General features: G+C 43.8%; 1 protein-coding gene across 1 annotated transcript in view; it reads left to right on the top strand.

The window, feature by feature from the left end:
- Nucleotides 1–22,200, top strand: part of MYLK3 (myosin light chain kinase 3) — a 51,342-nt gene that overhangs the window by 4,784 nt on the left and 24,358 nt on the right. Inside the window, exons 2-8 of the mRNA XM_007450387.1 lie at nt 1,608–1,698; nt 2,471–2,855; nt 11,301–11,758; nt 13,154–13,259; nt 14,202–14,295; nt 14,716–14,825; nt 15,762–15,903. Coding sequence (XP_007450449.1) covers nt 1,608–1,698; nt 2,471–2,855; nt 11,301–11,758; nt 13,154–13,259; nt 14,202–14,295; nt 14,716–14,825; nt 15,762–15,903 — 1,386 coding nt within the window. The remainder of the gene's footprint in view (nt 1–1,607; nt 1,699–2,470; nt 2,856–11,300; nt 11,759–13,153; nt 13,260–14,201; nt 14,296–14,715; nt 14,826–15,761; nt 15,904–22,200) is intronic.

Genomic DNA, 22,200 nt, shown 5'->3' on the forward strand with positions numbered 1-22,200 from the left:
TCTTTCCCTTAAACTTTCATGGCTGAGCAGATTCTTTGGAGGAGGTTTTTGGGGGACGCTGAGTCCACCATCTCCCCAGATTGCCAGCATTCTGATTAAAAGCAACTTTCCTTTCTACCAACATTTGCCTCTCTCAAGTATTGCATTTTGAGGAAAAAGCAGCTGGACCTGATTTGGTAGCAGATGTAACCTCCATCCTTAGTGTAAGGGAGACATGCAAGAGAGGTGAGCACTATGGTGGGAATTGCTCCAGCTGATTTTTGGCACATGGGCCTGGAATTCCCAGATCTTCCGATTTTCTTTTTCAAGAGAAGCTGGGAACCTAGAATTTTTTCTAATCAGTTTTTTTAAGGTATAATTTACATACAATAAACTGCATATACACACACTAAGTATGCACAATTTAAGTATACAGTTCAACAAATGTATACACCCTAATAACCACCACCACAATCAAAATGTAGAATAATTCTATAACCCCCAAATGGAACTTAGAATTTTGATGTAAATATCTCCTAGATTTAAAATGGTGGTAACAAATTTAAAAATTTTAAATTCTATGCAAGCCAAAAAAATGCGAGCTCTTTTTGGACTCTGGCCTGCTAGTTGGGGCCTCTGTGGCCAAGGCAGGAGAAAGGGCCTTCAGTCTCTGGCCTGAGACCAGACCCACTTCTGTGACAAGTGCCAGGAGGAATCTTAGGGGCCATATCAGTCAAAGGCTCAGAAATACCATGGGGGCCCAGCAAGGGTCAGGCCACCTAGAAATATTTGCATTTGGAAATACTGAGTGCTCTGGATGATTTCAGGGGCACGAGCATATGCACTGGACTGGTGTGGACCATTCAGTTCAGGAAGACCTGCTGAGAGCCTCACTGGGTGGGCTCCGAGTGTCCTTACATGATCTGCTCTGTCTCAGACAACACAAAATCATCCGAGCTATTGAGCACTTACCATGTGCTGGGAGCACTTCTCAGGAAATTCCACAAATTAACTCCCCCAATCCTCCCGCTAGCTCTACGTGTAGATAATATTATTCTTCCCATTTTACAGATGAGGAAAGTGAGATGCAGATAAGTTAAGGATCTTGGCCAAGTGGTGAAGGTGGGGTTTAAACCCAGCAAGTCTGGTTCAAGTGTCCTGTACTGCAAAGAGGCAACCTTGGGATCCACCCACCTAGCTCCCAAGCAGACACTATTAATTGATAGTGGCACTCTCCCCCTGCAAGCATAGATTTATCTGACCTCAGTATCCAACTCAAGCCAACACTGTAATAGCCATGATCGATTGATCTAAATTGACACCTTAAATTTATTTTCCATGCCTTGTCTAGTATTTTCAGGTCCGGTCTGTTTAGATCACCTTGCCAGGGGCTGGGTCTGCCCCTTACCTGCACTATGGTGACCCATTAGAAAGGACTTGGTGACCTTGGGAAAGCCTCAGCATCCTTATGTCTAAAATGACAATAGTAATATGTACCCTCTAGTATTACTCTGAGACTAAGAAATAACCTAAGTTCTTCTATTTGAAGCACAAGGTAGGTGCTCAACAAATGTTTGTGGCCTGAACGATGATGATGATGATGCTAGTTTTTATGGTTATTCTTTTAGAACAAAGAGCGAGTGGAAGAGAAAGGAGCAAAACCAAAGCACACGCTGAGCACCAGAGGTGTGCAAGCTGAGCTCAAGGGGCCTTGGGAAGGTGAGTGGGGCCCCGTTGGCTTTATCCCACATGCACACCTAATTTCAGAATAAAAATACCACCGCCACCACCACCAATATGATTACTGAAAAAGTGCTGAAACTTATGCTTCTTCCTCTTTTTTGTTTTGCAGTTCTTTTTGTCCTTTATGCTTATTCCGTTCTGTATTGCTCTTTATTTCACTTTGCTTTAAATTTTTATGGATCGCTTTTTTTACGCACTTGGCCAACTTTAAAGTTTTTTAAGCTAATTTTCTTTTATAATCTTGCATAATATTTACATGGTTCCAAAGTCGAATTGACAAAACAAGGTATATTAAGAGAAGTCTAGCTTCTATGCATGTTCCCTGCATCCTATTTTCTCCCCTGCATATGTAACTATGTAAAAAAGTTTTTGTCTTATCTTTCCTTTGAGGTCCAGTCTCTTTAGACCACATTATAAGTGGTTATACACACACATATGTGTGCTCACATACACACAGCTTTCCTTCTTAGACAAACAGAAGCATACCACACACTTCTCCTTGCTTTTCTCCATCGTATATCCTGAGATCACTCCATAGCCGCATATGGAGATATTCGTTTCTCCTTTTTTATGCCTGGGCAGCCCTGGTTTAGTCAACCAACCCCCTCCTGATGGTCACTTGCGTTATTTCCAATCTGTCTATTATAAACATGGTGCACCGAATGGCCTTCTACATATTTTTCAGGATACCTTTGGGATAGGTTCTTCTAAATAGGAGAGCATTTTTATCCTGCTTATTTTCCTATAGAGAGCCAGAAGGTGGACCTGCCAGAGGGGACAGTGGAGAGGTTGCCCCCCATCAGTTCTTCGGGGATAGGAGCTGACCTCCTTACCCAGGCAGAGACCTCACCAGGGCAGGGAGACGGAGTTCCTGGCCCAGCCCAGGTACGCCCAGAGGTGGAAGCCAAAGCTCCTGTAGCATCCAGCGAGAACCCCAGGACGGGCCTGGAATTGTCTGTGGTGTCTGAAAGGGTCAGTGAGGCTCCCACCGGCCAGGAGGCTGCATCGGGTGCAGGACGAGGAACATCATCCAGTAGGCCTGACCCTCGGCCCTCGGAGGAGGGCATGAGGCTGACTCCAGCGCTGCCAGCCCAGGCCAAGTCAGCTCACGGTGGTGGAGAAACACCTCCAAGGTAAGGGATGTGCCTCCAAGCTGGGCAAGGGAAGGAATTAACTGCAGCTCCTGGGCTGGAGCCTGCTAAGGGGCCAGCTGCTCCTGTTTGAGTGTCCACTGTGTGTGCAGCTCTGGCTAGCCTCGAGACGAGAAGACAGGAGAAGGCTGAGGCCCTGCTTTCAGAAGCTTAGAGCATTGGTTCTTACCTGGCACCCATTAGAATTACTGGAAGGAATTTTTTTAGATACGAATGCCCAGAGGTTCTGATTTATTCAGTCTGGAGTGAGGCTCAAGCATCTTTTTTTGTTTATTTGTTTGTTTTTAAAGCTCCCCAGGTGAGTCCCACATGGAACAAGACTGAGAGCAATAGTAGTAGCTATAATAATACTTAAAAGTGTTCACTGAACACATCTTAGGTGCCAGTCGTTGGCTGAGCATTTCACAGACATCATCTTGTTTTATTCTCACAACCTCCCCAGGAGGCAAGTGTGGTTGGTGTCCCCAGTTTACTCATGATGAAACACGGTCAGGTTGCCCAGGGCCACACAGCTAGGGATTCATAGAGCTGGAATCTGAATCCAGGTGTTTGTTCGTTTATTATGGAAGTATAGTTGATCTACAATATTATATTAGTTTCAGATATACAGCATAGGGATCAGAAGTTTTATAGTTTACACTCCATTAAAAGTTATTATAAGATAATGACTATAATTCCCTGAGTTATACAATATATCCTTGTTGTTGATCTAGTTTATACATGGTAGGTGTACCCTAATGAGCAACTCCCCGCTTCACTCTCCCCACTGGTAACCAGTAGTTTGTTCTCTGTATCTATGAGTCTGTTTCTGTTTTGCTATATACCTTCATTTGTATTATTTTTTAGATTTCACATATAAGTGATATCATACAGTAATTCTTTCTCTGTCTGACTTATTTCACTAAGCATAATATGCTCTAGTTGTATCCATGTTGCTGCAAATGGCAGAATTTCATTCTTTTTTATGGCTGAATAATATTCCATTATCTGTATATACCATGTCTTCTTTATCCATTCATCTGTTGATGGACACTTGGGTTGCTTCCATATCTTGGCTATTGTAAATAGTGCTGCTATGAACATTGGGGCACATGTATCTTTTTAAATAAATGATTTTGTTTTTTTCTGGATATACACCCAAGATTGGAATTACTGAGTCATATGGTAGTTCTGTTTTTAGTTTTTTGAGGCACCTCAATACTGTTTTTCATAGTCACTGCACCAATTTACATTCCCACCAAGAGTGTACAAAGGTTCCTTTTTCTCCACATCCTTGCCAACATTTATTTGTAGTCTTTTTTTTTTTTTTTTTTGGCTGTGTTTGGTCTTCGTTGCTGCATGCAGGCTTTCTCTAGTTGTGGCAAGCGAGGGCTACTCTTTGTTGCAGTGTGCGGGCTTCTCATTGTGGTGGCTTCTCTTGTTGTGGAGCATGGGCGTTAGGCTTGCAGGCTTCAGTAGTTGCAGCATGGGGGCTCAATAGTTGTGGCATGCGGGCCCCAGAGCGTGTGGGCTTCAGTAGTTGCGGCTCATAGGCTCAGTAGTTGTGGCTCGTGGGCTCTAGAGTGCAGGCTTAGTAGCTGTGGTGCAGACTTAGTTGCTCCACAGCATGTGGGATCTTCCTGGACCAGGGATCGAACCCATGTCCCTGGCATTGGCAGGTGGATTCTTAACCACCGTGCCACTGGGGAAGTCCCTATTTGTAGTCTTTTGGATGATAGCTGTTCTGACAGGTGTGAGGTGATATCTCATTGTTGTTTTGATTTGCATTTCTCTAATAATTAGCAATGTTGAGCATCTTTTCATGTGCTTTTTGGCCATCTGTATGTCTTCTTTGGAGAAATGTCTATTCAGGTCTTCTGCCCATTTTTTCATTGGCTTGTTTGTTTTTTTCATATTGAACTATATGGGCTGTTTATATATTTTGGATATTAACCCCTTGTTGGTCATGTCATCTGCAAATATTTTCTCCTGTTCAGTAGGTTGTCTTTTTATTTTTTCAATGTCTTTTCATTTTTTCATTTTTCTTTTGCTGTGAAAAAGCTTTTAAGTTTAATTAGGTCCTGTTTGTTTGTTTGCTTTTATTTCTTTCGACTTAGGAGACAGATACAAAAAAACAGTTGCTATGATTTACATCATAGGCTGTTCTGACTGAACATTCTTTTCCAGGAGTTTTGTGGTTTGGGGTCTTATATTTAGGTCTTTAATCCATTTTGGGTTTTTTTTATTATATGGTGTAAGAAAGTAGTCCAGTTTGATTCTTTTGCATGTAACTGTTCAGTTTTCCCAACAGTGTTTATCAAAGAGGCTGTCTTTTCCCCGTTGTATATTCTTGCCTCCTTTGTCATAGATTAATTGACCATAGGTGTATACGTTTATTTCTGGACTCTCTGTTCTGTTCCATTGATCTATGTGTCTGTTTTCTGTGCCAGTACCATGATGTTTTGATTACTGTAGCTTTGTAATATAGCCTGAAGCCTGGGAGGGTGATACCTCCAGCTTTGTTCTTTTTTACCAAGATTGCTTTGGCACTTTGAGGTCTTTTGTGGTTCCATATGAACTTTAGGATTATTTGTTCTCATTCTGAAAAAATGTCATGGGTATTTTTATAAAGATTGCATTAAATCTGTAGATTGCTTTGGGTAGTATGGCCATTTTAACAATATTAATTCTTCCAATCCAAGAGCATGGGATATCTTTCCATTTCTTTGTATCATCTTCAATTTCCTTCATCAATGTTTTATAGTTTTCAGTATATAGGTCTTTCACCTCCTTTGTTAAATTCCTTCTTAGGCATTTCTAAAATGTGATTTTAAAAGGGATTGTTTTTTACTTTCTCTTTCTGATAGTTCAACATTAGTGTATAGAAAAGCAACAGATTTCTGTATACTAATCTAGTGTCTTGCAATTTCATTTAATTTATTAGTTTTTATAGTTTATTTGCTTTACAGTTTTATCTGTTTTATTGTTTGTTTATTTGTTTTATAGTTTTCAGGTGGAGACTTTAGGGTTTTCTATTTAAAATATCATGTCATCTGCAAATAGCAACAGTTTTACATCTTTCCTTCCAATCTGGATGCCTTTTATTTCTTTTTCTTGTCTGATTGCTGTGGCTAGGTCTGCCAATATTATGTTAAATACAAGTGGAAAGAATGGGATCCTTGTCTTGTTCCTGAATTTAGAGGAAAGGCTTTTAGCTTTTCACCATTGAGTGTGATGTTAGCTGTGAGTTTGTCATAAATGGCCTTTATTATGTTGAGATGTGTTCTCTCTATACCCACTTTGATGATAGTTTTTTATAATGAGTGGATGTTGAAGTTTGTCAAATGTTTTTTAGGCATCTATTGAGATGATCATGTGATTTTTATCCTTCCCTTTGTTAGTATGATGTATCACATTGATTGATTTGCAAATATTGAACCATCCTTGGGTCCCTGGAATAAATCACACTTGATCATGGTGTACGATCCTTTTTATATATTGTTGGATTTAGTTTGCTAATATTTTGTTGAGGATTTTTGCATCTATTTTCATCAAAGATACTGGCTTATAGTTTGCTTTTGTTGTAGTGTCTTTTTCTGATTTTTGGTATCAGGGTAATGGTGGCCTTATAGAATGCATTTGGGAGTGTTCCATCCTCTTCAAGTTTTTGGACTAGTTTGAAAAGGATAATCACTAGTTCTTTTTTATAGAACACAAAAGAGAATTACCCTGTGAAGCTGTCCAACCCTGGACTTTTGTTTGCTGGGAGTTTTTTTTTAAATTAAAAATTCAGTTTCATTACTAGCGATCAGTCTGTTCAAATTGTCTGTTCTTGATTCAGTCTTGGCAGGTTGTATGTTTCCAGAAATTTGTTCTAGGTTGTCCAATTTGTTCACGTATAGCTGTTCATAGTATTCTTTTATGATTTTTTGCAGTTCTGTGGTATTGTTTGTTATTTACCCTCTTTCATTTCTTTTCTTGTTTGTTTGTTTTAAATATTTATTTTATTTATTTATTTGGTTGCACTGGGTCTTAGTTGCAGCAGGCAGTCTTCTTAGCTGTGGCATGTGAACTCTTAGTTGTGGCATGTGGACTCTTATTTGCAGCATGCATGTGGGATCTAGTTCCCTGACCAGGGATCGAACCTGGGCCCCCTGCATTGGGAGCACGGAGTCTTAACCACTGTGCCACTAGGGAAGTCCTCTTGTTTGTTTTTAATTGAAGAATAGTCGATTTACAATGTTGTGTTACTTTCTGCTGTACAGCAAAGTGATTCAGTTATGCATACATATACAGCAAAGTGATTCAGTTATACATATATATACATTCTTTTTAAAAATATTCTTTTCCCCTATGGTTTGTCATAGGATAGTGAATATAGCTCTCTGTGCTCTACAGTAGGACCTTGTCCTCTTTCATTTCTTATTTTGTTTATTTGGGTCCTCTCTCCTTTCTTCTTGATTAGTGTGGTTAAAGGTTTATCAATTTTGTTTGTCTTTTCAAAAAACCAGCTCTTGGTTTCATTGATATTTTCTATTTTGTTTTGATCTCTATTGTATTTATTTCCTCTTTAATATTTATTTTTTCTTTCCTTCTGCTGACTTTGGGCCTTCTTTGTTCTTCTTTTTCTAATTCCTTTAGGTGGTAGTTTAGGTTGCTTGATGTTTTTCTTGTTTCTTGAGGAAAGCCTGTATTGCTATCAGCTTCCCTCTTAGAACTGCTTTTACTGCATCCCATAGGTTTTGGAGTGTTGTGTTTCCATTTTCATTTGTCTCAAGGTATTTTCTGATTTCCTCTTTGATTTCATAATTGACCCATTGGTTTTTTAGTAGCGTGTCATTTAGTCTCCACGTGTTTGTTCTTGTTCCATTTTTCTTTCTATAATTGATTTCTGATTTCATACCACTGTAGCTGGAAAAAATGCTTGATATAAGAATACACATTCAGGATTTCTCTGGTGGTGCAGTGGTTAAGAATCTGCCTGCCAATGCAGGGGACACAGGTTCGAGCCCTGGTCTGGGAAGATCCCACATGCCACTAAGCCCATGTGCCACAACTACTGAACTTGTGCTCTAGAGCCCGTGAGCCACAACTATTGAAACCCGTGTGCCTAGAACCTGTGCTCCACAACAAATGAAGCCACCGCAATAAGAGAAGCCACCACAGTGAGAAGCTTGTGTGCTGCAATGAAGAGTAGCACCCACTCACTGCAACTAGAGAAAGCCTGCACACAGCAACGAAGACCCAACACAGCCATAAATAAATAAATAAATAAATACACATTCTTTTCAAGTACACATGGAATGTTCTCCAGGATAGATCACATGCTAGGCCACAAAACAATTCTCAAAAAATTTAAGAGGCTGGATCTAGGTTTTTGGACTCCAGAATCTGTGCCCCTAACCACTGCACCATCCTGTTTTTTCAGGTCAGCATTTAGTTAAGTCCTAAAAACTATGATGGGGAGAGAATGATGGGTGTTCAGAGGTGGGAGGTTGGTATGGGCTGAATCAATCCAGGGGCTTTCAGAAAGATTATGCTTGGAGCTCTGGAAGTGGACTTGGAGCTCTCAGGACTCAGTCTCAGGACCTGCCCTCAGCAGACATGGTGCAGGAAAATGAAGAGCCAGAACTGCTGACTGTCAGGTCCTACCTAGCCCTGTGTTTTCCAGCAGTGTTCTCCAGGGGCAGGGCATCCTGGCCCCAGGCAGCCCACTGCAGGGCACTCTGCTTCCTGGGCCTTCCTCTAAGGGGACTTGTGCCCTTCTGCACCTGCCCTTGGCTGTCCTGATCTATAACTGAGTCCCCCAAGGCCTGGCTCAGGGAGAGGAGCTGGTGTCTGTGTATGCTGTGGTGGCTGGCAGGGAAGCCCAGTCCTTTTTCTGCCTTTGTTCTGGAAGGAAATATGAGTCCCCAGGAGACCTAAACAGCTGGAGGGAGGGACTCCTGGCAGGCATCCTTGGATCCTGGCCAAGGCTCTAAATGTGGAATCTAGGGTGGAGATGAACTTTCCATGAACTTGTTAGGGGCCCTAAAAGAATTCTGGGTGAGGGGGAAAGGTCTGTGTGTCAGTTTCAACCCTGAGTTGAATTTCAGACACCAGACTGGGCTCAGGAAGTGGGGCGATCACTGCCTACCCTCCCTCACCTAGCACTTGGGTATATCTTGAGAAAAATGGATTTGAACTCGAGCATTGGCTGTGATTGGCAGTGGCTGCCTGTGTAGAGGATCCTTGGGCCCTTGCTGGACTTAGTGGAACAGAGTGCTGCAATCAATTAGCAATGCCTGCCCTGGGCGTGCTGTGCAGGAAGTGGGGAAGCCTTAGACACTCAGAGTGGCATGGGAATGCATGGCAGTACCTTGGGGTCATCCCATGCCCCCAGGTATGAAGACCAAGAGGAACTCAATGGCTGTTGGCCTTCTTAGCTGGCTACCTGGCTACCTGGATATTCTTCCAGAAACTGGCTTCCTGCAGTTTCCCATGTCCCTTGGTTAAGGCAAGGGCTGAGCTGGGCTTGGATGCCACCCTTCCCATCCTACCCTGTCATCACCAACCCGTACTTGCTCCTGAGGGAGTGTCGGGGGACTTTTGCTGCCTCCCATCCAAGGCTTAGCTGTGAACAAGCAGCTGAACCAGGTGCATTCAGAAGTAGGCACTGGTCTCAGAGGACCTGCAGCAGCTCAGAGGAGGGGCCTGGGTCTCCAGCTGCTAGGGAAAGCCTTAATTTTTTAAAAAATGTGGTTAAAAACTCATAACATAAAATTTACCATCTTAACCATTTTCAAGTGTATAGTCTAGTTGTGTTAAATATATTCATATTTCTGTGACACAGATCTCCAGAACTTTTTTGTCTTGTAAATCTGAAATTCTGTTACCATCAAACACCTCCCCCGCAGATCATGGTAACCACCTTTCTACTTTCTGTCTCTATGAATTTGACTATTGTAAATGCTTCATATAATTCATTCATTCATATATGTGGAATCAGTCTTTCTGTCACTGGCTTATTTCACTTAGCATAAAGTCCTCAAGGTTCATCCAGGTCAGAACTTCCTTCCTTTTTAAGGATGAATAATATTCCATTGTATGTACATGCTACATTTTTTTATCCATTCATCCATCACTGGACACTTGGGTTGCTTCCACATTTGGCTGTTGTGAATAATGCTGCTGTGAACATGGCTGTGCAAATCTCTTTGAGATTCTGCTTTCAATTCTTTTGGATATATTTCCAGAAGTGAGATTGCTGGATCATATAGTAGTTCTATTTTTACATTTTTTAGGAACCGCCATACTGATTTCCACAGTAGCTGCACCATTTTAGGCTTCACTGTTTGAACCTTCTGCATATGTACTTTCATTTCTTAGTCGACTCTCAGTACATCTGTGAGGTGTTACTGTCCCCGTTTGACAGAAGAGGTTGCTGAGGCTAGACTTGCCCAAACCCAGCCCTGTTCAGCAACCTGTGGCAGAACTATGGCCAGGATGGAGGCCGTCTGGCTCCCTTCTGGCTCCCTTCTGAGACTCAGTCCACCCCAGACACTCACCCCCTCACCCCTGCCCCAACGCTCATAGACCTCAGCAGTGGGGTTGTGAAGGGCAGTCAGAGGGCAACTCTGAGAGGGAGGGTCTGAAGCTCCCAGGATCAGGGTCCTTCCCTCTGAATGTCAGGGCTTAGAAGGCCTTCCTGACCTCCAGCTGGCTTCCAAAACCACAAGGCTGCTTGGTCTGGGTAACGAAGGTGGATGCAGTGGGCCCAGTGGCATGGCCCAGTAACATGGCCCAGGGGTGCAGGGGGGCCTGTAGGGAGGCAGAGAGTTTCCTCAGCTGTGTAAGCACGCAGGCCCAGCACAGCCAGGACTGTTTTATTCAGGAGAAACAGAAAAGTCCAGACTCTTATGAGCAATTCCCTGATTTTACTAAAATATGTCTGACCTGAAGCTTCAGTGTGATGTTTGACTTGGTTCACCCTTCTCTTCATTTAATGGAAGGGAAACTGAGGCCCAAAGAAGGGAGGGAAGAGCCCAGGTCTCCTGCCTCCCGGCCACATTCCTCCTGGAGCAGAAGCACATACCCAAGGGGCCACAGAGACAGCTGGTGCCCACCTCCCCACTCCTCCCAAGGCCCATCCACCACAGGTTGCTTCAAATCTTTCCTGGATGCTGATCCAGTGGAATCCTGAGAGCTGGTGGCACCATATGTCACTGAAGCCAGTCTCTCCCCTGGTGTCTTGTCTGGGTAGAGAGGGACAGGGGGTGGAATCTGCTGGTTTCAACTGCAAGCTAACTCTTACTATTATAACAACCCAAAGGGCCCGTTTTAACAGATGAGAAAACTGAGGCTAAGAGGCCATGGTCAGTGAATGGCAGCATCAGGCATTTGAACCCAGGTCTGTTCTGACTCAGGTTCTTGCTTTTAACCTCAGGGCCACATTTCTCTCTGCCCCAGGATCTCCATCCATGTGCAGGAGACAGACATCCCTGGGGAGCTACTTGTGACACGAGGTGGTAGCCTCAGAACCACGCCCCCTGCAGAGGCTCTAGCAGCTGCCCATCCAGGTGAGCAGGACTCACCTGGGCCCAGGTGCTACCCCCAGGCCCCTGGGACTGAGTCAGGAAAACATATCCCAAAAGGAGCCGGGGTGTTTTCCCCACTGTGGAAGCGGAGCAGCGACTGCGGAGCAAAGGCCAAAGAGAAACAGGGATCTGGGCCTGAGCCCGCCATGGCACCAAGCAGGGCCTGGAGGGACAAGGGAGCCGATGCTAGGACCCCAGGCCTGCAGCAAGACACAGGCCCAGGAGCAGGGAACCCTGAGCCTGGAGAAGACTGCACAGCCAGGGGCACGAGCAGAGCCGAAGCAGGAAGGAGGACACCCCCGGGAGCTGAGGCGGGCAGCCTGTTTCTGGGTAAGTGAGGGCATTGCTATGTGCCCCGAGGTGAGTGAAAGGCCTACTCTGGGAGGCCTCCCTGAAGCTTCCAGGGAGAGAGAATGTGGGTGTTGGGGAGTCAAAGACTGGGAACAGCCTGCCAGCACATCCCAGGGCTGGAGACCAAGGCACGGAGATGCAGCAGGCTGAGCTCATGTTGGCTCTAGCCATTGGCGAGGAGGGAACCCATGGGGCTCAACTCGGATTTCTGAAAGCCATCTGCCTGCCCGATACTATTGGTATCATTCTGGATTGAGACAGGGAAGGCTCCTGCTAAAAAGCAAATCCATTAACTGGTATATATAACCCACTATCAGCCATTTGCACTCAGTGGGCTGACTCTCATCCAGGATCGGGAAGGGGCTGCTGACCTGCTTTCTGTCCCAATGGTGGTGGGAGGCGTCCTTGTGTTCCTGTGACCCAAAGGGCCTCCAGCCCTTAGGACCACACCCTCGTTGGTCTGAGCCCTCATCCCATATGGCTGCTGGAAGGCCACCATTTGCTGACTCCCTGTCCCAGAATTTCTGGAGGTCCCTGAGGAAGGGCTGAGCGTTCTGCAGGTCATCCTGGTGCCCCTTGCCAGTTCTGGGCTCCACGGTTGCCCTGTGCTGTGCTCTGACTTCTCTGGCTGCTTCCTCTCCCCTTGTATGACATGGTCCAGATGTGGACATAGGCCTCCCTTAATTCCTGAAACACAGCTGAGAGCAGGCTGTGACTTTAGAGTCTTTTCTGAGACTTGAGATGGTGATAAAGCCAATGTTAGCTGAGGACTCCCTGTGAGCCGAGCCTCGGGCATTTGTGGTGGCGTTTACCCTCACAGGCCTGTGGAGTGGAGACACGTGAAACACAGGAGAGGCTGAAAAGCACGTTTAAGGTCACAAGGTCAGTGCTGACAGAGCCAGGATCTGACGGTTGGGCTCCAGAACAGAAGGCAGTTACTTTGCAGCGAAGGAGACTTTAAACTGGAATTCTAGATGTGGATTCTCTGCGACACACCCAGGCTTTCCAGGGGCCCAGGAAACAACACAATCATGCAAATGTTACCCCCTTGTAGTCTAGGGCTTGGGCTCACCTTTGCAGACACAAAAAAGATACACAATATGCTCTCAAAGCAAATTCAGTCTTTTACTTTGGGGAGCAGAAAGTGGCTTGTGAGATAAACTAAGAGAAAATAGAAGTATTTCCCCTGCTCTGGGTCCAGGGTTGCGGAGGTCATGGAGTTGTTCCTGGAACACTCTGAGTGCTCCCTCGATAAGCCCCCAACAAACTGGCAGAAGCCGATTTTGAACCAAGTGGGTCTGGGACTGGGGGTGGGGGGAGCTGAGAGGTGGGGACGGCACAAAGGAGGCTCACAGGCTGCTGTCTCCCGAACAGACGACAGTCCAGCCCCGCCAGCCCCCTTCGAGCATCGAGTGGTGAGTGTCAGGGAGACCTCGACCTCAGCGGGCTACACAGTGTGCCAGCACGAAGTCCTGGGAGGGTAAGCTGGCCTTCTGCCTTGATGAGGGGCGGGGCAACTGGACAGCTGGGTGCCGCTGGTGGTTCTCAGGAACTGATTGATGGAGCCACCGCCGGGAGTGGGATGTCCCGCACAGCATGAGAGTGGGCGGAGGGCTCACAAAAGAGTGGGTGAGGAGAGATCCGTGGAGTGCAGGAGGGCCCGCATGGTGTGAGTGAGATGAAATGTAGGGTGCAGGAGGGCCCACAGTGTGGGCCTGGGACCCGTGTACTGGAGGTGGCACGGGAGCCGACATGGGGTGGGGTAAGAGGGATGTCCTCTAGGGTGCAGGACGGCCTGGGTGGTGTGGGTGGAGAGAACACCCCCTGGGGTACAGGGTGGCCTAGATGGTGTGGGTGATGGGGACACCGCCTGGGGTGCAGGATGGCCTGGGTTCTGTGGGTTGGGGGGACACCCTCTGGGGTGCAGGATGGCCTGGGCGCTGTGGGTGGGGGGGACACTGCCTGGGGCGCAGGATGGCCTGGGCTCTGTGGGTGGGGGGGACACTGCCTGGGGCGCAGGATGGCCTGGGCTCTGTGGGTTGGGGGGACACCCTCTGGGGTGCAGGATGGCCTGGGCTCTGTGGGTTGGGGGGACACCCTCTGGGGTGCAGGATGGCCTGGGCTCTGTGGGCTGGGGGGACACCCTCTGGGGTGCAGGATGGCCTGGGTTCTGTGGGTTGGGGGGACACCCTCTGGGGTGCAGGATGGCCCACACATATGGGGTGAAGAATCTCTTTTCCAGGTTCAGAGCCCGTGTGGTGTGCGGGTGGTGACTGATAACTCTGGGGTGCAGGGTAACCCCTGTGGTGTGTGTGGAGCAGAGGTAGGACCAGAAAGCCCAGGGTCCAGGATGGGGCTGGCCCACCACGTGCCGGGTGTGCTTCTCGGGCTCTGAGACTGCTCTGTCATCATATCTCTGCAGGGGCCGGTTTGGCCAGGTCCACAGATGCACGGAGAAGGCCACGGGCCTCTCGCTGGCGGCCAAGATCATCAAAGTGAAGAGTGCCAAGGACCGGGTGAGGTTTTTGCCCCAGGCCAGTGGGTGTCCCGGACCAAGCTCAGGATTCCTTCACTTCCCCCTGGGCCACCCTGGGCCCCACACTGCACCAGGCCCCTCCACTCTGAGCAGGAAACCTAGCCACCTTTCCTGCCTCTTTTCCATGACTTCCACACTCCAGTCAGCAGGTCACCTTGCGCCCTGGGCAACAGGTCCTCCTAGACCTCCAGGGTTCCTTTCTGGGCTTCAGGTTTCCTATCTGTGAAATGGGTGGGCCCTTGCTGCTCTAAGAAGCTGGTGTGGGTGGTGAGTTGAGGAAAGCTGGTGTGAGAACAGGAAATAAGGATGCAGGGTGGGGATGTGTGTGTCTTGGGAAGGGCAGCTGACTTCTCTTCCTGACCCATTTCTTGGAAACTCCTCTCCCCTTTGGCTCCACAAGGAGGATGTGAAGAACGAGATCAACATCATGAACCAGCTCAGCCATGTGAACCTGATCCAGCTCTACGATGCCTTTGAGAGCAAGAACAGCTTTACCCTTGTCATGGAGTAGTGAGCATGGGAGGCGGGGCGAGGGCTTGGGATGGAGCTGGGAGCTGAGATTCCAGCAAAACTCTCCCTTTCCTTCCCCTCTCAGTGACACCCAGGGAAAGGCATCACCTCCTCTGCCTGACCTCCAACATAGAGCACAAAGGACAAAGCCATTTGTCACAAACCAGCAGCCAGTGAACCTGATTTGACCTACAGATATTGTTTTGGCCTACACAATTTTTAGTAATTTTGATTTAGTTGTTAACTATATTTAGTTGTTAGTTGGAAATTGGGAAATTTCACATTAAAACCTAGATGTCTAGCTTTCCTTACAAATATAAAAGATCTAGTAATGCTGGATCTACATTTCCAGTTGGAAGTGGTGTGATGGAGCTCATAGTAACCGACCTTTGTAGACGGAGCAATCAAACTCCCATTTGCTACAGTCCCTATCACTTCCAGCTACCCATGACGTTGAGGCCAGGGGCTCAGGGGACATTTATTATTGTGCTTGTGTTGCTATTTTCCTTCTGGTAGGACTGAGTATAGTGAAATATTTGTCATGTCAGTTCTCTATAAAAGTGGAAAATGAAGTTAGACTAAGGGCTATGTGTTCTAAGAAAAGGTTTGTCTTACATCTGGTCTGATTTAGGCTTCTTGCCATGTTGGTACTAATTGGCCCCTGTAGGCCAATGAGTTTACAACCTTGGCCTAGAGTATCAAGAGTGAGTATCCAGAGTGAGCCTGGATGATCAACACTGCAGATAAGCCCCAGTCTCCCATTTGGCCCATCACTTCCTTTTTACCACCCATAGTCTGAGCTGGGAATGGACAAGAGCAAAGGTCCCCGTAAAACCCCAGATGGCAGTGGCATCCTTGGGCTCACCTGGTGATGATTGGACCAGTCTTCTGAGAACCTTGCTCAGTCAGTGCTTGCCTCTTCCTTTGCCCTGGCAGTGTGGATGGGGGTGAGCTCTTTGACCGGATCACAGAAGAGAAGTACCACCTGACTGAACTGGATGTGGTGTTGTTCACCAAGCAGATCTGCGAGGGTGTGCAATACCTCCATCAGCAGTACGTCCTGCACTTGGACCTCAAGGTCAGGCTCCACCCTGGGCATGTGGCGGTTGGGTGCCCCGGTTCCTGAGCCTCTGCTGCTCTCTCATCTTTGAGAGCTCTGTCAGCACCCAATCCTGGCTTCCATTCCTGGCTCTGCCATTGCCTACTTCTGGAGTCTAGGGCAGGCCAAGTCTCTGAGCCTCAGTTCCTCCATCTGTGACATGTGGAAAATAGGTACCTCATTAAGTGTTTTTTGACGATCAAATGATACAGTGACTTTTTTCTATAAAAAAATCTCTAAGATTAGTTTTTAAAAACTAAAATGGAAACATATGCGTGTGGCAACAAATATAGACAATATAAAAATGTATGAAATGCACAGTGAAAGTTCTTCCCACTCAGTCTCTGTGCTGAGAGGTCTTCTGTATTAGCAATTTGGCATGACAAACACACACACACAAAAGGGATCATACTATACATCTTGTTTTTAAACTTGCCCTTTTTAGTTAACAGTACACTGTAGACATCTTTTCTCATTCTCTTTAAGGGCCATGGTATTGTCCATTAAATGAATGCATTACAGCTTCTTTTGTCTACTTGACAAAAAGTAAGCATGTGGTAGCCATTCTTTTCTTTCTTTTTTGTACATGGGTTTATTTCTGGGATGTCTATTCTGTTCCATTGATCTACATGTCTGCCTTTTTATGCCTATATTATACTATTTTGATTAGTGTAGCTTAGTTACAGTTTGAGATCAGGAAGTGTGATGCTTCCAATTTTTTAGATTCTACTTATAACTGAGATCATACAGTAAGTGTCTTTCTCTGTCTGACTTATTTCACTTTGCATAATGCCATCAAGTTCCATCTTGTCATAAATGGCAGAATTTCCTTTCCTTTTCTTTTTCTTTTTCTTTTGACTGTGCTGTGTGGCATCTTCGTTCCCCAACCAGGGATCAAACCCGTGCCCCATGAAGTGGAAGTGTGGAGTCTTGATCACTGGACTGCCAGGGAAGCCCCACATTTGACTATTAAGCACTTGAAATATAACTAGTGTGAGCAAGGAACTGAATTTTAAATTTTATTAATTTAAATCTAAAAATTGACAAGATTAAATTATTGAAAAACATTAAGTATATTTGGAACAATTTCAATATGTTAATTTGCTTTTCAAAGGCTATCAATTTCATGAAATCTAAATACAAATAATTCATGAGATCTAAATACATCTAAAGTATTTCTGATGAAAATTTAGTGTCTGATTTGAGATGTGCTATAAATGTAAGATGCACACTGGACTTCAAAGGCAATATGATAAAAATAATGGAAAATGTTTCATCGATATTTTTTACTTTGATAACCTATTGAAATGGTAGTGTTTTTGATATATCAGGCCAGAGAAAATTATTATTAAAATTAAGTTTTAGAAAATACTTTGAGATGAATGAAAATGAGAACACAACATACCAAGACTTATGGGGGTGCATCTAAACTAGGAATGAAATTTGTAGCTGCAAACACTTATATATTAAAAAGAACATCTCAAACCAATAATCTAACATTCCATCTTAAGAAACTAGAAAAAGAAGAACAAGCTAAACTCAAAGCAAGCAGAGGATACAAATAAGAAAGGTTAGAGCAGAAATAATTGAAACAGAGAACAGAGAAACAGTAGAGAAAATCAATGAAACCAAAAGTTGGTTCTTCAAAAGGATCAATAAATTGACAAATCTTTAGCTATATTGAACTAGAGAGAAGACTCAAATTACCAAAATGAATGGAATGAAAGAGGTGACATCATTACCAGCCTTACAGAAATAAAAAAAGATTATAAGAGAATGTTATGAAAAATTGTATGCCAGTAAATTAGATAATGTAGGTAAAATGGATGAATTCCCCCAAAAGACACAAACTTCTGAAAACTCACTCAAAAGGAATAGAAAATCTGAATAGACTTATAACAAGTAAAACAATCAAATTGTTGTAAAAATCTACCCACAAAGAAAAGCCTAGGCCTATATGGCTTCACTGGTGAATTCTACCAAATGTTTAAAGAATTAATGCCAATCCTTCACAAACTGTTCCAAAAATTAGAAGAGAATAAAGCACTTCCTCACTCATTTTATGAGACCAGACTTCTCCTGATTCCAAAACCAGGCAGACATCACTTCTTGTGATGAAGCTACAGACGAATATCCCTTGTGAATATAGATGTAAAAATTCTCAATAAAAAATTAGTAAACTGAATACAGCAACATTTAAAAAGAATTATACAGGGCTTCCCTGGTGGCGCAGTGGTTGAGAGTCCGCCTGCCGATGCAGGGGACGGGGATTTGTGCCCCGGTCCGGGAAGACCCCACATGCCGCAGAGCGGCTGGGCCTGTGAGCCATGGCCGCTGGGCCTGCACATCCAGAGCCTGTGCTTCGCAACGGGAGAGGCCACAACAGTGAGAGGCCCGTGTACCGCAAAAAAAAAAAAAAAAAGGATTATACACATCACAAAGTGGGATTTGTCCCAAGAGTGCAAGGTTGGTTTAACATATGAAAAATCAATCAATGTAATATGCCATATTAAAAGAATAAAGGACAACATCACATGATCATTTTAGTAGCTAGAAAAATCACTTGACAAAATCAAACAACTTTTCATGATGAAAACACTAAACAAATTAGGTATAGAAGAGAACTCCTTAACCTGATAAAGGCCATCTATGAAAAACACACAGCTAATTTTAAACTTAATGATAAAATGTTGAATGTTTACGTTTTAACATCAGGAACGAGACACGGGTGTATATTCTTGCCATTTCTATTAAACATTGTACTTGTGGTTCTAACCAGGGCAATTAGGCAAGAGAATAAATAAAAGACATCCAGAATGGAGAGGAAGAAGTAAAGTTTTATTCACAGATGACATGATTTTGTATATAGAAAATCCTAAGGAGGGTGGAGGGAAACTATTAGAACTAATAAATGAGTTCAGCAATGTTGTAGGATGTAAGATGTAAAAATCAATTGTATTTCTATACATTAGCAGTTGACATTCTGTAAATAAAATTAAGAAAACTATTTCATTTACAGTAGCATCAGAAAGAATAAAATACTTAGAAATGAATTTGACCAAAGATGTATAAGCCTTATATTCTGAAAACTATGAAACATTGTTGAAAGAAATTAAAGATGGCATAAGTAAATGGAAAGACATCCCATATTCATAGATCAGAAAACTTAATATTGTTAAGATGGCGATACTCTCCAAAATGATCTGTATGTTCAGTGCAATCCTATCAAAATCACAGCTGGCTTCTTTGCAGAAATTAATGGTCTAATCCTAAAATTCAGATGGAAATTTATGGGACCCAGAATAGCAAAAACAATCTTGAAAAAGAAGGACAAATTTGGAGGACTCACATTTCCCAACTTCAAAACTTACTACTAAGCTACAGAAATCAAAACTGTGTTATGATGTAAGGACAGACAGACAGATCAATGGAATACAATTGAGAGTCCAGAATTAAACCCTTATATTTTTGGTCAATAGATTTTTGAAAAAAGTGCCATGACAATTCAATGGGAAAAGAATAATCTTTTCAACAAATGGTGCTGGGACACCATGCTTGATATCCACATGAAAGTTGAACCCCTACCTCATAATATATACAAATATTAACTCAAAATGGATATAGACCTAAATGTAAGAGCTAAAACTATAAAGTTCTTAGAAGAAAGCATAGGAGTATATTATATATGAATCAAAAGCTCAAGCTAGAAGAGCAAAGTTGATAAATTACACTTCATCAAAATTAGAAACCATTACGTTTCGAAGGACACCATAATGAAAATGAAATAACAGCCCACAGAATGGGAGAAAATATTTTCAAATCATATATCTGATAAAGGACTTGTATCTAGGATATATAAAGAACTCTTACAACTCATTGAGAAAGACAAATTTGAAAATGGGCAAAGGATTTGAATAGACATTTATCCAATGAGGATATAAAAATGGCCAATAAGCACATGAAAATATTTTTAACATCATTAGTCAAAAGAGAAATGTAAATCAAAACTACAATGAGATACTATTTCACACCCATTGGATTAGCTAAAATAAAAAATAAAAATGGCAGACAAGAAGTGTTACTAGGATTTGGAGAAATTGGAACTCTCGTACATTGCTGGTGGGATTATAAAGTTGTGCATCCACTTTAGAAAACAATTTGGCAGTTCCTATAATGTTAAACAAAGAGTTATCATATGACCCAGCAATTTCACTTCTAGGCGTATACTCAAGAATTGAAAACACAAGTCAACACAAAAACTTGTACACAAATGTCCTTAGCAGCATTATGTATAATAGCCAAAAAGTAGAAACAACCCCAATGTTTACTAACTGATGAATAGATAAACAAAATGTGGTAGGTACTGTCCTTACAATGAATATTATTCAGCCATGAAAAGGAATCAAGTATTGGTACATGGATTAACCTTGAAAATATTATGCTGACAAGGAAATCAGATGCAAAAGTTCACATATTTATGATTCATATGATTCCATTTATATGAAATGACCAGAACAGGCAGATCTACAGAGACAGAAAATACATTAGTGATTGCCAGGAGTTGTGGGTGAAGAGGATGGAGAGTGACTGCTGATGAATATAGGTTTTTTTTTTTTGAAGTGATGAAAATGTTCTAAAATTAGATAGTGGTGAACTACCTACTGAAAACCACTGAATTGTACACTTTAAAATGGTAATTTTTTAATGATCTCATGTTTTATTATTTATGTTTATTATATATATTTCAATAATGCTTTTAGGAAAATTAAGTTCACCTATTTCTTTTTACTTATTTAATGTGGCTATTAGAAAATTTTGAATTATATATGTTGTAGCTCACATTATATTTCTATTGGACAGTGTTGTTCTAGACCTTACAAAGAAGACATGAATTTTTTTTTTAGTTTTATTTATTTATTAGGATTTTTAAATTAATTAATTTATTTTTGGCTGCATTGGGTCTTCGTTGCTACATGTGGGCTTTCTCTGGTTGTGGCGAGTGGGGGCTGCTCTTCCTTGTGGTGCGCGGGCTTCTCATTGCAGTGTCTTCTCTTGCTGTGGAGCATGGGCTCTAGGTGCATGGGCTTCAGTAATTGTGGCAGGTGGTCTCAGTAGTTGTGGCTCACGGGCTCTAGAGCACAGGCTCAGTAGTTGTGGCGCACAGGCCCAGTTGCTCTGCGGCATGTGGGATCTTCCCTGACCAGGGCTCGAACCCGTGTCCCCTGCATTGGCAGGCGGATTCTTAACCACTGCGCTACCAGGGAAGTCCCAAGACATGAAGATTTTTAATCATCAATTTCCTGAACCTATCTGAGGAATTTCACAACCGCTTTGTAACATAAATAGCAATAAAAACTTCTGTTAGGAGAAATAGTACTTGACATTTGCTTCATAAGCTGGAAAGTTTTTAATGCATACTATGTCATTTGATCTTCACACCCTCCCAGGAGGAAGGCAGGAAGAGGTTATTATTCCCATTTTACAGATGGAGACACTGAGTTTCCGGAATGGGAAAGTACTCATCTAGGGCTAGGGACCCTGGTAATGGACCCCTGGACCTCAGGCACTGGCCTTAGGTCTCTAGATCCTTTATACCATAAGCCCTCCATCTGCCCTCCACCCCTACCCCTATCCAAATTTGTCTGGCACAAGCAACAAGAATCATTCCAGTCTCCCTCAGGGCCTCCAAGCTGATCTGAAACACTTAAGAGAAGTATGTCAAGTCCAGCACCTCCATCCCATGGGTCACAGCTGTCACCACAAAATGGCAGGTTGACATTTTGCAGCTCTGATCTCCTTGACCAAGCTACTGCAGATTTGGTCCCACCCCTGAGATTCTGATGTAATCAGGTCAGGGTTGGGGCCTGGGTGTTGGGACTTTTGAGGACTTCCCTGATGATTCTAGTGTGCAGCCAGGGTTTGGAGCCGCCACCCCAAGCCAATGGTCACAAACAATCAGCTTGTGGGCCAAATCCGCATCTCAGACATGTCATGTTTGATTCCTATACGTGATGAATGCATGTTTAAATTGGATTAAGTTGTCAACATTTAAAAGCACAGAATTTTTACTTAAACCTGGATTTCTGGCTTCCCCTGAGGACTGAGGAACTCTGGCGACTGGGCCTGCATTCCTGTCTGGTGGCCAGTGGCTGGAGCTGAGCAGTGGCTGCCCCTTTACACAGGGCAGGAATTCTCCAGTTACCCACCGTCCATACCACTCCTTATTGTCTCACACTAGCCCACATCATTTATTTTCAATATCTATCCATCCCTACA

Source organism: Lipotes vexillifer, unplaced genomic scaffold (assembly GCF_000442215.2).
Source record: "Lipotes vexillifer unplaced genomic scaffold, Lipotes_vexillifer_v1.1 scaffold1489, whole genome shotgun sequence".
NCBI classification, from domain to species: Eukaryota; Metazoa; Chordata; class Mammalia; order Artiodactyla; family Lipotidae; genus Lipotes; species Lipotes vexillifer.